This window comes from Dasypus novemcinctus, chromosome 13, assembly GCF_030445035.2.
Source record: "Dasypus novemcinctus isolate mDasNov1 chromosome 13, mDasNov1.1.hap2, whole genome shotgun sequence".
Classification (NCBI taxonomy): Eukaryota; Metazoa; Chordata; class Mammalia; order Cingulata; family Dasypodidae; genus Dasypus; species Dasypus novemcinctus.
This window is the reverse complement of record NC_080685.1, coordinates 812,711-826,816: the sequence shown is the minus strand read 5'-3', so window position 1 is coordinate 826,816 and position 14,106 is coordinate 812,711. Positions and strand designations below refer to the sequence as shown.

The 14,106-nt window shown below is 51.2% G+C and overlaps 1 protein-coding gene across 1 annotated transcript in view; it reads left to right on the top strand.

Moving 5' to 3' along the window:
- The window catches only part of PARP1 (poly(ADP-ribose) polymerase 1), a 40,473-nt gene extending 35,560 nt beyond the window's left edge, over positions 1–4,913 (top strand). The window contains exons 18-23 of the mRNA XM_058309373.2: positions 162–260; positions 1,497–1,649; positions 2,537–2,664; positions 3,312–3,373; positions 3,896–4,010; positions 4,340–4,913. Coding sequence (XP_058165356.1) covers positions 162–260; positions 1,497–1,649; positions 2,537–2,664; positions 3,312–3,373; positions 3,896–4,010; positions 4,340–4,421 — 639 coding nt within the window. The 3' untranslated portion in view covers positions 4,422–4,913. The remainder of the gene's footprint in view (positions 1–161; positions 261–1,496; positions 1,650–2,536; positions 2,665–3,311; positions 3,374–3,895; positions 4,011–4,339) is intronic.
- The last annotated feature ends 9,193 nt before the right edge of the window (positions 4,914–14,106 follow it).

Here is a 14,106-nt window from a genome sequence, read left to right as displayed (position 1 = left end):
CCAAAGGTTAGAATTTTAAGACGGAAAAGATCCGCAGTGGCGAGGTGGCGCCTGGCACAGTCGTGGGTCTGCCTGGCTCCGCCTGGACCGCTGGGCCGCGCAGAGCTCCCCGGCACGAGCCCTGGGGCGGCGCTCCCTGACTCTGGCGCCGTTCCCTCCAGGTGGTGGACAGGGCTTCTGAAGAGGCCGAGATCATCAGGAAGTACGTCCGGAACACGCACGCGGCCACGCACAACGCCTACGACCTGGAGGTGGAGGATGTAAGCCCCCGCCCTGCGCCCCCGCCCTGCTCCCGCTCCCTCCAGCCCTGGTCCCCGGCGAAGGGCGGTTTCCTGGGCTGTAGAGAACCAGAGGAAACGACTCATTTGTCAGTCGAGCAGAGAAGTTAGTGGACTTGCAATTTGGGGGTGGCTTTTTTACTCTGGATTTTTTGCTTGTTTGGTTTTTCGGTGTGCTTTTTTTTCAATGGTACCAGGACCAGGGAACGATCCTGGGGCCTCGTATGCGGGAAGCCAGCACTCAGCCGCTGAGCCACAGCCCTCCCCTGAGTTGGAATTTTAGTTTGCTTGGTTTTTGTTTTTGTTTTATTTCTCTCCCCTTTCCCCCTCCCCACCCTGGTTGTCTGTTCTCTGTGTCTATTTGCTGTGTCGTCTTTTGTCCGCTTCTGTTGTTGTCAGCGGCACAGGAATCTGTGTTTCTTTTTGTTGCGTCATCTTGCTGTGTCAGCCCTCTGTGTGTGTGCGGCACCATTCCTGGGCAGGCTGCACTTTCTTTCGCGCTGGGCGGCTCTCCTTAGGGGGCGCACTCCTTGCGCGTGGGGCTCCCCTATGCGGGGGACACCCCTGCGTGGCAGGGCACTCCTTGCGCGCATCAGCACTGTGCATGGGCCAGCTCCACACGGGTCAAGGAGGCCCGGGGTTTGAACCGTGGACCTCCCATGTGGTAGACAGACGCCCTAACCACTGGACCAAGTCCGCTGCCCCTCTGGTTTGTTTTTATCTTTAGGAGGCACCAGGGACCAAACCCAGGACTTCCCATCTGGGAAGCAGGTGCTCAACCTCTTGAGCCACATCTGCTCCCTGTTAATTTTTTTTTTTTAATCTGGTTGTGTCACGGTCTTCCTGGTGTGTCGCTTTGCTGCGCTGGCGCCTGTGCCTCACCATGTCGGTCTGGGGCGCCTTTTTTCTTTTTTTACCAGGAGGTCCTAGGTATTGAACCCGGGTCCTCCGTATGGTAAATGGAGCTCAGTTGCTTGAGCCACAGCCATTTCCCTCCCTATTACGTTTTAAAGGACACGTCCTATGTCAAAACCTAGCATTTTTAGAATCAGAAAATATGCTAAACGTAATTTCATTATTGGACAAGACCTTGAGAAGTCAGTTACTTCATCCCAGCCTGCTCTGCAGACAGCTGGTGGGTTTTCTCATATCTGGTCGGGTGTTTCCATTGACCGAGTCAACAGATGACCCTCTGTCGCCCTTGCTTGTGCCTGGCAGATCTTTAGGATAGAGCGTGAAGGGGAGGGCCAGCGCTACAAGCCCTTCAGGCAGCTGCACAACCGAAGGCTGCTGTGGCACGGGTCCCGGGCCACCAACTTTGCCGGCATCCTGTCCCAGGGTCTCCGGATCGCTCCACCTGAGGCACCCGTGGTAAGTGTCTGGCCCGGGAGACTGGGGTCGCAGCGTGGGCCAGCCTGTCTCCGCAGTTCCCCTGTGGATGCCGGATGAGATGCGCACGGCCCCAGAGGGGCCTTGCTCAAGGGCGTCGCAGGCGACGGCTCTGCTGTGGCCGGGGAGGCGGTCAGCGTGCGGCTGTGCGCGTGTCACACATAACTCCTGGAAGAAAAATAAGGGCCAGGCCCTGCTCTGAAACGCCGCGGGACATGGTGACTGGAAGGACGTGCTCCTCCTCCACTCCGCAGCCTCCGTGGGCTCGGTGCTCTCCTCCTCCGCTCCGCAGCCTCCGTGGGCTCGGTGCGCTCCTCCGCTCCGCAGCCTCCGTGGGCTCGGTCTCCATCAGTAAAATGTGACTTTGACAGATGTTAGGGTGAGCCCTGCAGAAGGCTTGTCCTGTCGCCCGCTGGACTGTAGACGGAGTGAGCCCAGGGTTCTCAGCGGCTGTGTCGGCTTCAGGAGCAGAGAGTTTTAATGCCCTGCTGGTGCTGTGCGCTCGAGTGTGACCCAGCAAATTATCTGAGCTCTGAACCTCACGTTTCCCTTATAACGGATAGAAGTAGTAGGCAGTGCTTACAGATGTTTACATGCGCCAGGCAGCAGTCTTAAGTAATGGTTATTAACTTGTTTTTCTTCATAACAGTCCTGGAGGTTGTTTCCCCCATTTCAGAGAAGAAAGAGCTGGGGTCTGGAAAGGCTACGTAACTTCTCACGGCCACTCTGGCCTTGAGCGGAGCCTCTGGCTGCACACCTTGCCAGGACCTTGTGAGCTGGAAGTGACATTGCAGCCCTCTGCTCAGTGAAAAACCGGCGCCCCTGGCCCCCACACAAGGTCCTCAGCTGTCCCTTTTCCAACCCTGCAGACGGGCTACATGTTTGGGAAAGGAATCTATTTCGCCGACATGGTCTCCAAGAGCGCCAACTACTGCCACACGTCCCAGGGAGACCCCACGGGCTTGGTCCTGCTGGGCGAGGTCGCTCTTGGGAACATGTGAGTAGCCCGGCTTTGGGGCTGGCGCTGCCTGTGGGGACAGGCAGCGTGGGCAGGAGAGGCGGCCAGGGACGTCCCCTCCAGTCTCTGGACCCGTCAGTCAGGCCTCTGATTGGCACAGAACCCGCAGCTGGAGGTACAGGGCTGCCTCACGCCCCGGGGAGGGGAGGGCCGGGCCTCGGCGGCCAGGGCAGCAGCGCTGCTTCCTGTGTGCTGAGGCGGCAGGGGGCGAATTACGCACAGGAGACCCCCTGTGAGCCCAGAGGGCTGCCTTCTCTATGCCAGCCCAGACCGAGCTGGGGTCCCAGTCCCAGGGCCAGGCCCGCTTCAGTCAGGTGTCCACCTGGTCCTGTCACCAGACCAGGGGTCCGGAGCTCATTGTGGAGTGGACAGCCAGCTCCTGAGCGGTGCCTCAGCTCCCGGCAGACCCTTTCCTGTCACGGGGACCCTTAGTGGTGACCATCGGGCATAGGCTACATGCGGAAAGCTTCCCCTGCAGCATCTGGACCTGGGGAGGAGGGAGCTCAAAGCAGTGGAGGTAGACGGGGTTTCCTGGGTGTTCACCCGTCTTCTCAGTGTTCTGCTAACGGCTGACTGGGAGCCCGGAGTCCTTGGCGGATCTTCTGAGACTGTCCTCTCTTGAACAGGTACGAGCTGAAGCACGCGTCACATATCAGCAAGTTACCCAAGGGCAAGCACAGTGTCAAAGGTATCGTGTTGCGAAGCTCAGGCCCCCGGGACGGCCGGGGAGGGGCCTCGTTTCCCCCAGAGGCTGATTCCTGTGTCTAGCTCTTCCGCAGCTTGAGGTCCATTAAAAACCGTTGAGCTCTTTGTGGCTGCAGCTGTCAGCACAGAGGCAGGCCCCGGCAGCCAGGGCGGCTTTGCGCTTCAGAGGAGGGGCTTCTCGGGACCAGCAGCCCCGGGAGCTCTTGGACGGCACACGGGGACCTAGGGCCTCTCTCTGCCCACCTGGGGGAAGTGACTTCTTTGGAGCTCAGTTCAGCAGAGACGGAAACCATTAGGGGCTGCCACTCTCCTCATTAAAGTCAGTCAAGGCCGGCACCCTGGACGTTGGATTTACGGCTTAGTTTTATATCTGGAAGGAGGATAGAGTGGGGGATTGATATGTCTTTAACATGAACGTGTAAGCCCCACATGAAGTAAATCTCATCTCTCCAGGAAGTTTTCAACATCTTCCCACAAATGATCGCTTCTGCCTCCTGTTTTGCAGGTTTGGGCAAAACCACCCCTGACCCTTCAGCAAGCATTACTCTGGATGGGGTCGAGGTGCCTCTCGGGCCGGGGGTGTCGTCTGGTGTGAATGACACCTGTCTGCTGTATAACGAGTATCTTTTGATGGCTTTGCTGGGAGCCCCAGGCCATTCTGGGGCTTCTGTGCCGGCAGTTGGCCTGGGGCCTGTATTTCCCTTAAGTGGACTCTCCCTGCACTGAGGGGACGAGAGGTCTGGTTTGTGGGGGATTGATCCCCTTTCCCAGTTTCCAGAGGATCGTGTCCCCTCCTTTATCTGCCCATCCTGAACCCAGGAGGGCCGCCGACTGGGGACTCGAGGCCCCCAGACCCATGAGGAAGCCTCCGGGTAGCTCCTGGCAGCCTGCTGGGTTGGGAAATCCGCCACTCGTCAAACCGTTGGCTCCTTGACATGCTTCCCTCTAGGTACATTGTCTATGATGTTGCTCAGGTAAATCTGAAGTATCTGCTGAAACTGAAATTCAATTTCAAGACGACCTTGTGGTGAGCGCTGACGGCAGCTCCGGTGTGGCTCTGCCTGGCGTCCCTCCACCGCCTCCCAGAAACTCCCGCCGGGTTGCCGGTGGATGCTACCGTTACGGAATCTCCTTAGGAAGGATTTTACATGAACAGATGGTCACCTGTTACAAGGTTTCTCCAAACATTTCAAATCCCTTGTTTTGGGGTGTTTTTTGGGGGGGGGGTTATTTTGGGGTTTTGCCTGCCAGGCATAGCCTTATGAGGTACAACTGACAATAGAAGAAAAGCTGGGAAGTTTGTTTGTTTCTTTGGTTTTCCTTTTTTCTTTTTTTTTTTTTCTAACTGCCTAGACTAGTCCTACAGAAGTACCAAGCTACATTAGGATATCTGCCTTACTAGTTTCTCCAGGAAGGAAAAAATATGCTTCTACCCTTTTCGTAAGTGTTTATCTTTAGTTTTGATTTTAGAAAAATGTTAAGCATTTATTTTGAGGTAAAAATAAAAACTAATTTCATACTAATTAGATTTTCTTTTTATTTTGCACTTAAATGTCTCCCTTTTTAGCTTTCTCTGTCTCTTTTTTTTTTTTGTGGGGAGTATGGGGAGACCAAAAAGAGGGAGCATTTAGTTTCTCTTTACTAGAGACAAAGAGAGCTTTCCTTTTCTAGAAACACTTGAACATGGAAGCCCTCAGAATATATAGTTTAGTAAACTAAAAGTTACATTGGAAATTCTTGGCTGTCTTCTGCTCAGTTTTGTCTTCCAAATTAAAACTCAGTGCTATGCTCAAGGGCTAATAGTTCTCAATTAAAGCGAAACGGCCTCTGTGTGTGTGGTGTGTTCAGTCTTGTGCCGATGCGGACGTGGTTGATCAGCGCAGTGTGGGCCCCACAAGGCCACGGAGGGCTTCTTCCCACCCCTGCCGAGACCCCAGGATGCGGCGGGCAGCGGCCCCGGGGAGCACCCCCGAGGACGGAGCCAGCCACAGGGGCCGGCAGGAGGAGCACCTGTGTTTCTCCAGCTTACCAGATGCGCTGCAGTGGTGAAAACGTATCCGCCCGTTCCGCCTGAGGAAGATTATTTCACATAGGCTGTTCTGCCTCGTACAGCCACAACTACGTTTGAGTGATGCTTAAATGTTTACATTTGAGGCGCTGAACGCCCAAGGCCTGTGTCTTCCTCTCACTGCTGGCCTTGCACGGAAGGGCAGAGGGGGCTGCGAGCCGGAAGGTGGAGTCACCGGGCCAGAAGCAGGCGGCACCGGGCCCTGGCACAGCCGAGGCTGCGGAGCTCCGTGCCCTGGGAGGGCGTTTAAGCCACAGGGGGGATTCCAGAAACCGGCCTCAGCAGAGCAGGGAGCGCCCCCACGCTGGGGCTGCCGTCTCACCCGAAGGCTACTCCTGTGTTTGTAGTGAGTGAAACAGGACAGACCTCACCCAAGACCGGAAATGGAGAAGGAAAAGCACTTAGGTGTCTGTGAGTGACATCTCAGTGTTTGTGACCAGCGGCGCGTTTGTGCACTGTTATGTGGAGCTGTGTCCTCTAGTCGTGTCTGTGACTTTGTGCAGTTAACAGCTTTGAGGGCCACGTCAGCCAAAAGTAAAGTTGGAAGACGGCTCCTGATAAAATCAGTTGGGTAACGGAGTCCTCATTCCTCACGTTTCAGTGTCTGTGATTTCCAGCTGGAGACCCTCAGACCTGATTAGCCAAACTGTTCAGTAAGGCTCTGGGGCTCCCTGCACCCTGAGTACTCTATCATCAGCACAGAGAGAGGCAGTTAAACACGGAGTACTTAATTTAAGAATCTTTAGGTTAGAATGGGTGCCATATACCCAAAACTGGTTTCTTAAGAGATTGGCGTTTCCAAATCTGTATTTTCCTTCTAATATAACGTTACCCACATTCACATTCTGCTTTTCTTTCTTTAAAGAAATTCAAGTCCATCCTAGACGAGAGACTAAAATACAAGTAGTGAATTTAAAAGAAAAAAGGAAACCTTGCACAGACTCGGGGTGCTCTCTCCCTCCCCGGGGCAGTGCTCTCCCCAGGCCTCTGCCTGGCGGTGCCCTTGGGTGGCAGTTGCTGCCACGGCTGTGCCTGGCTCACCTCGGGCCTTGCTGTCCTGCGCGGTGACACATTGGTATGCGTTTAAAGTTCCCAGCAGCCCATTGCTCCGATGTGGTAACCAGTGGTTCTGCCTTGACCGTTCTCACTCGCGGTGTCGCTTGTCCTCCCGTGAAGGTGGAGAGCAGCTCCTTGAGAGTCTCCGCTCCTCTGTATCTGCAGAGTGGCTTGTCTAGAACGTCATCCTGGGTCGCCTTGAGCGCTGCTGTCCCTGGAATGAAGCCCAGTGGTAGCCCGCATGTCCCGGGTGAGACCCAGCTACCTGGAATCTTTATAGACCAAATAACCTCAAGTGTTTCCATCTTTTATCATAAGGATTATATTTTGTTTATTCAACATTAAAAGTCACCAAGGGGCAATGGGTATAACTCAGTGGTTTAGCACCTGCTTCCCATGTACAAGGTCCTGGGTTCAGTCCCCATACCTCCTTAAAAAACAAATCAAGGTGCATTGTTCTTTGGCTTTCTCCAGAAACTTGTGACTGCTCAGATTTGCAAGTCGGAATTTATATTTGACTTGTCTGGCTGATTTGACATTTTAAAAATTGAGGTACTTCAGTAAGATTTCACATAACCATAAGCAGTTTCATTTCCTTTCCCTTAAAGTCATTGTTTCAACTCCCAAGACTGGGAGTACCTTCCTAAGGAAGGCTCTTCCCACCACTTCCCCAGGGAGACCCTGCGTGTTGGGGTCTGTGGCGGGTTGGGAGCAGGTGGCAGGGTCCGAGGTGATGGTGAGCACAGCTTGCGGTGCCCGCCCACACTTCTGCTCCCTGACTCTGGTGGGAAATGAGCAGCCCATTCCAGGACTGCTCAGAGATGCCCATTTTTATGGTTTAAAAGTCAGTGCCAGGGAAGTGGACTTGGCAGTGGTTAGGGCGTCCATCTACCACATGGGAGGTCCATAGTTCAAACCCCTGGCCTCCTTGACCCGTGTGGAGCTGGCCCACGCACAGTGCTGATGCGTGCAGGGAGTGCCCTGCCACGCAGGGGTGTCCCCATGTAGGGGAGCCCCACGGGCAAGGAGTGCGCCCCGTAAGGAGAGCCGCCCAGCACGAAAGAAAGTGCAGCCTGCCCAGGAATGGCGCCACACACAGAGCTGACACAACAAGATGACGCAACAACAACAACAAAAAACAATCCCAGTGCTGCTGACAAAAACAGAAGCGGACAAAGAAGAACATGCTGCAAATAGAACAGACAACTAGGGCGGGGGAGGAGGGAAGGGGAGAGAAATAAAAAATTAATCTTTAAAAAAAAAAAGTGCCAGCTTTCTTGTTGTTTCTTTGGTGTCTCTGAAGTAGGAAATCTAGATGATAAGATGCATTTTGGGGGCTTGTTTTGAGAAGAGTTTGGGGTCCTGGTCTGAATCGGCATCCCACTGCCTGGCCCATCCCCACAAGCCTCGTCCTCACTGGCTGCGCAAAAAGGATGCCTGCGATCTGGTATCTGCCTCGTACAGGTGTTTGAGAATGTGCGTTGATCCCTATGAAGTGCACAGTGTGGTGCCGACCTGTGATGCGACGCTCGGTCCATCAGCCAGTCCGCAGTTGTGGCTGAAATCCAGGGAACAATTTTGCTGGAGGCTGAGCCCAAACAGGAAGCCCCGGGTAAAAAGGAGAAAGCAGAGAACAGGACGGAGGAGCGAGGCGGGGCCTGAGGCTGGAGTGGCCCCCCGTGCCCACCTTTCAGGCTGAAGCGTCGCTGCAACACTGGCCCGTGGTCCTGTGGCTTCATCCTCCACGTGCCTCCCCGTCGCTGACCTTGACTGGAGCAACCAGCCTCTCCGCGCTCCCCCCGGGCCCAGCCCCACTCCCAGGCAGGCCTGCTGGGCCCAGAATAGCCCGGCTCCTGGCTCGGCAGCTGGCCAGGCTAATTTTAGCCGTGCGGCGCTCACCCAGGGGCCAGGCTGGGCGTAGAGGGGAGCATACCAGTGTGCGGCTTTGGTCGGGGGCCAGTGACAAAGCTTTGGCTTGTGACAGAGTGCCTGCCTAGCATTTTACAGGGATTCCAGAAATGCAGTTTCTAAAGGAATTGTGTATTCTTCTAGAACCAGCGAGTGCCCAGGCCTGAGAGGTGGCAGGCAGGCAAGCGCCTCACGTGCTGGGGATGGACCACGAGGCAGGGTGCTCCAGCGTGGCGAGGGGCGCGCAGAGCCTCGGCTCCTGCTTGCTCTCCCTGAGAGCAGGCAGCCGGCAGGGCCCGCGGTGTCCTGGGCACACCTCCTTCCTTGCCCTCCCGTTTTGATGTGGCAGGACTGTGACCAGGAAGAGACTGACCCCAGGTGGCTACAGAGCCTGCATTTATTCAGTTCTTTGGCCCTTTCACACGGGTTCCCTCTTGATAATGTAGCAGACGTAGGTAGATATGGAAACTGAGGCTCAAGAGAAGTCAGGTGCTGCCCAAAGTCGCAGTCCAGGCAGACAAGCCAGCCGAGAGGCTGTTGTCAGGTGTGGCGCTTCATCATCCCTCACACGTGAAGCATGTGCCTTTCACACAGATGCTTCCAGCAAGTTGGGAGGTAGACCGACGTGGCTTGAAATGTGTTCCAGCCTGGCTCCACCTTTCTCTAGGTGGACGACTAGTCACTGAAGGGACTTGGGGACCTGAGAAGACAGTGAAGTGAGGAGACCAGGCTCTAGCCCAGGCTCCCTAAGCTGGGCTCTTCATCTCCTAAAGATGCCGGGATGGTTCGCAGGGGATCCAAAGACCCTGTGCATCAAGCAGGCTGCTTTCAGTGTTCCCGTGTTCCACAAACAGCTTCACGGCAAACTACAAACACTGCTAAGAGGAATCAAAGAAAACCTAAAACGGAAGGACATTCTGTGTTTATTGGATTAGGAGACTAAATATTGTTTGTTCTGCCCAAAGTAATACACAGATTCAATGCAGTCCCAATCAAAACCCCATCAGCCCTCTGCAGAAGTAGAAAAGCTAATCATCAAATTAGTAGGAAAGATAAGGGAACCTGAACAGCCAAAACCATCTTGAAAAAGAAGACTGAAATTCTTCAAAAATAGGGAAGCGGCCTTAGCCCAATGGATACGACATCCGCCTACCACATGGGAGGTCCGTGGTTCAAACCCTCGGCCTCCTTGACCCGTGTGGAGCTGGCCCATGCGCAGTGCTGATGCGCGCAAGGAGTGCCCTGCCACGCAGGGGTGTCCCCCGCATAGGGGAGCCCCATGTGCAAGGAGTGCGCCCATAAGGAGAGCCGCCCAGCGCAAAAGTGCAGCCTGCCCAGGAATGGCGCCGTACACACACACAGCTGGCACAACAAGATGACACAACAAAAAGAAATATAGGTTCCCGGTGCCGCTGATAAGGATAGAAGTGGTCACAGAAGAACACACAGTGAATGGACACAGTGAACAGACAACTGGGCGGGCGGGGAGGGAAGGGGAGAGATAAAAATTTAAAAAAAAGAAATTCTTCAAAAATAGACCCTCATCTCTATGGCCAATTGATTTTTGAAAAAGGCGCTAAGTCCACCCAGTTGGGAAAGAATAGTCCCTTCAACAGACGGTGCTTCTACCATATACAAAAACTACCTCAAATGGATCAGAGACCCGGATAGAAGAACCAGAACTATAAAACTAAAATGTAGGGGCGCACACATCTTCAGGACCTTGTGTTAGTCAGTGATCTCTTAGACTTTATACCCAAAACACAAACAACAAAAGAATACAGATAAATCAGACCTCATCAAAATTAAAAACTTTTGTGCCTCAAAGAACTTTACACAAAAGTAAAATAACAGGGAAGCGGCTGCGGCTCAATCCGTTGGGCTCCGGTCTACCATGTGGGAGGCCCTGGGTTCACGTCCCGGGGCCTCCTTGTGAAGGCAGGCTCGCCCACACATCACAGAGAGCTGACACATGAGCACTGCAGAGAGCCAACTCAGCAAGGCGACGCAACAAAAAAGGGAGACAAGTAAAAACAGAAGAGCATGCAGCAAATGGACACAGAACAAACACGCAGCAAGCCGCAAAGGGGCGGGGGATAAATCAAAATAGAGAAGAACACACAGCAAATGGACACAGAGAGCAGATAGCAAGCAAGCCGCAAGGGGGAGACGGAATAAAAAAATAAAAACAGATAAAAATGTAAAACAACAATATATACAATGGGAGAAAATATTTGGAAACCACATATCTGATAAGGGTTTAATATCTAAAATAGAGAAACACCACAACTCAAAAAGACAACCCAATTTTTAAAAATGGGCAAAAGACTTGATTAGACATTTCCCTAAAGAAGATGTGAATGGACTAAAGAGCACATGAAAAGATGCTGCACATCATTAGCCATTAGGGAAATGCACATCAAAACCACAAGAAAGCGCTATCTCACACCCACTAAAATGGCTGCTATTACCAAAAGTAAAATAAAACAGGTGTTAGAGAGGATGTGGGGAAATAGGAATACATACTAGTTGGTGGTGGGAAGTGGTGGAGCCTCTGTGAAAGATAGTTTGGCAGTTCCTTAGAAAGTTAATATAGGGAAGCGGATTTGCCTCAGCTGATAGAATGTTTGCCTACCATATGGAAGGTCCAGTGTTCAAACCCAGGGCCTCCTGACCCGTGTGGAGCTGGCCATGCGCAGTGCTGATGCACGCAAGGAGTGCCGTGCCACGCAGGGGTGTCCCCCACGCACAAGGAGTGCGCCCCTCAAGGAGAGCCGCCCCGCGCAGAAAAAGTACAGACTGCCCAGGAGTGGCACCGCACACACAGCTGACGCAGCAAGATGATGCAACAAAAAGAGAGACAGATTACTGGTGCTGCTGATAAGAGTGCAAGCATGGGAAATGGACTTTGGCCCAGTGGTTAGGGCGTCCGTCTACCATATGGGAGGTCCACGGTTCAAACCCCGGGCCTCCTTGACCCGTGTGGAGCTGGCCATGCGCAGCGCTGATGCGCGCAAGGAGTGCCCTGCCACGCAGGGGTGTCCCCCGTGTAGGGGAGCCCCACGCACAAGGAGTGCGCCCGTGAGGAGAGCCGCCCAGCGTGAAAAGAAAGAGCAGCCTGCCCAGGAATGGCGCCGCCCACACTTCCCGTGCCGCTGACGACAACAGAAGCGGACAAAGAAACAAAAGCAGACAAAGAAACAAGACGCAACAAATAGACACCAAGAACAGACAACCAGGGGAGGGGGGGAAATTAAATAAATAAATAAATCTTTAAAAAAAAAAAAAAGAGTGCAAGCAAACACAGAAGAACACACAGCAAATGGACAGAGAGCAGACAACTGGGGGTGGAGGGGAGAGAAATTTTAAAAATAAATCTTAAAAAGAGAATTATCATAGGACCTGGCAATCCTTTTGGTATATACACAAAAGAAGTGAAAGCGGGGACTCGAACAGATGTTGGCACACCAATGCTCATAGTGGCGTTGTTCACAATTGCCAAAAGAGGGAAACAACCCAAGTGTCCATCAGTCAATGAGTGGATAAACAAAATGCAGCATATACCGTTGTAATTATTCCTCTGTGAAAAGGAATGAAGTTCCCATATGTGCAACAGCTTGGATGTTCTCTGAAGACATCCTGTTGAGTGAAGTAAAGAAGACACAAAAGGGCAAATATTATATGATCTCACCAATATGAAATAATTAGAATAATTAAACTCATAGAATCAGAAACTAGAACACAGATTGGCAGGGGCCAGGTAGGGGTAGGGAATGGGCAGTTAATTAGTTGGTGCAGTTTGTTTGGGGTGATGGGAAAATTTGGTAATGAATAGTGGTGATGGTAGCACAACACTCTGCATGTAATTAACACCATGGAATTATATCTCTGAGTGTCACTCAAAGGGGAAATTTTAGGTAGTATATATGTCGCTAGAAGAAAAATTAAACAATAGCCACAGTCCTGTATAACACAGTGAACCTTAATATAAACCATGGACTATGGTTCATAGTACAATTACAGTAACAGTCTTTTATCCACTGTAACAGGCACCATGCTAATGAAAATGTTATAAAATGGGGGCAGGTAGATGGTCACTACATTTTCTGCATGATCTTTCTATGAATCTACAACTTCTCTAATAAAAACACAAAAGCAAAAAAATGGTTAAAATGGGAAAACTTACGTTGTATATATGTTACCACAATAAAATTTAAAATGAAAAATAAAGAAAGGTGGATGGATGACTGTCAGACCCTGAGAAGAGTATGCAAGGTTTACGCGCATGCATACTTGTCCAGGGCAGTGGCCTGCGGAGCTCACCAGGTTCCCAGCAGGCCTGGAGCTCCACGACTCTCGAACCGCAGCTGTAGATGACTCACTAAGGCTCCCTCTAGCTCTCATGTTCTAAGGTTTTTGTGAAGGAAGATATAAAACGTCATGGAAATAGAAACAGACAAAATTATTGGCTCTCCAAGGAGTCATTTGAAAGTGTTGGAAAGGTTGCGTATCTTGGTTGTAGGTGTCAAATTCATCAAATTGCATACTTTAAATTGATACCTATCTCAAAAGGTTATTCTGAGGATTTACTGAGAAAATTCAGGTGAAGGGTTAACTAGTGACTAGTATAGAGTCGCTAATCAGTAAATGGTTACTATCGCTACAAATGCAAAATAACAATTACCACAGCATATGAAATAGTCTAATGTCTAAAATCAAATAGGCCAGAAAAAAGAAAAAGTATTAACCAATAATTGCCAAATAATAAAATAACCCCAAAACAGCTACTGTTAATGTTTTGGTATATCTCTTTTCATTCTTTTTTTTCCCATATAAAATGTTTTCATTGTAATTACTTATGTACAATTTTGCATTCTAATTTTCTAGAAGGAATTCTTAAAAATCTCATTTTGTTTAACTTTTTATTTTGAAATGTTTTGAAACTTAAGGATAGTTGCAAAAATGATACAAACTCCATACAGAACTCCAGTACACCCCTACCCCCTAGATACCCAGATCCACCAATTGTAACGTTTTGTGCTTTTGCTGTATCATACTATCATCTGTCATTTGAAAGTAGGTTACATGTATCATACTCCTTGAACTCATACATTTACTATAAAGGATATTCATTTGTATAATCACCTTGAGTATGGTTATTTTCAAGAAATTTAACACTGATATAAATCTTACATTCTGTATTGCAGTTTTTCTTATGTCCCAATGTCTTTTTTCTTTTTTAATCCAATGTCCTTTTTTTTTAAAAGATTTATTTTCCTTCTCTCCCCTTTCCCACAGTTGTCTGCTCTCTGCATCCATTCGCTGTGTGTTCTTCTGTGTCTGCTTGCATTATCAGGCGGCACCAGGAAACTGCGTCTCTTTTTGTTGCATCATCTTGCTGCGTCAGCTCTCCATGTGTGCGGCGCCACTCCTAGGCAGGCTGTGTGTTTTTTTACATGGGGCGGCTCTCCTTGCAGGGCACACTCCTTGCATGTGGGGCTCCCCTACACAGGGGGCGTGCCCCTGCATGGCACGGCACTCCTTGTGCACATCAGCACTGCGTGTGGGCCAGCTCACCATACGGGTCAGGAGGCCCTGGGTATCAAACCCTGGACTCTCCATATGGTAGGCGGACGCTCTATCAGTTGAGCCACATCCGCTTCCCAATCCAATGTACTTTTGAG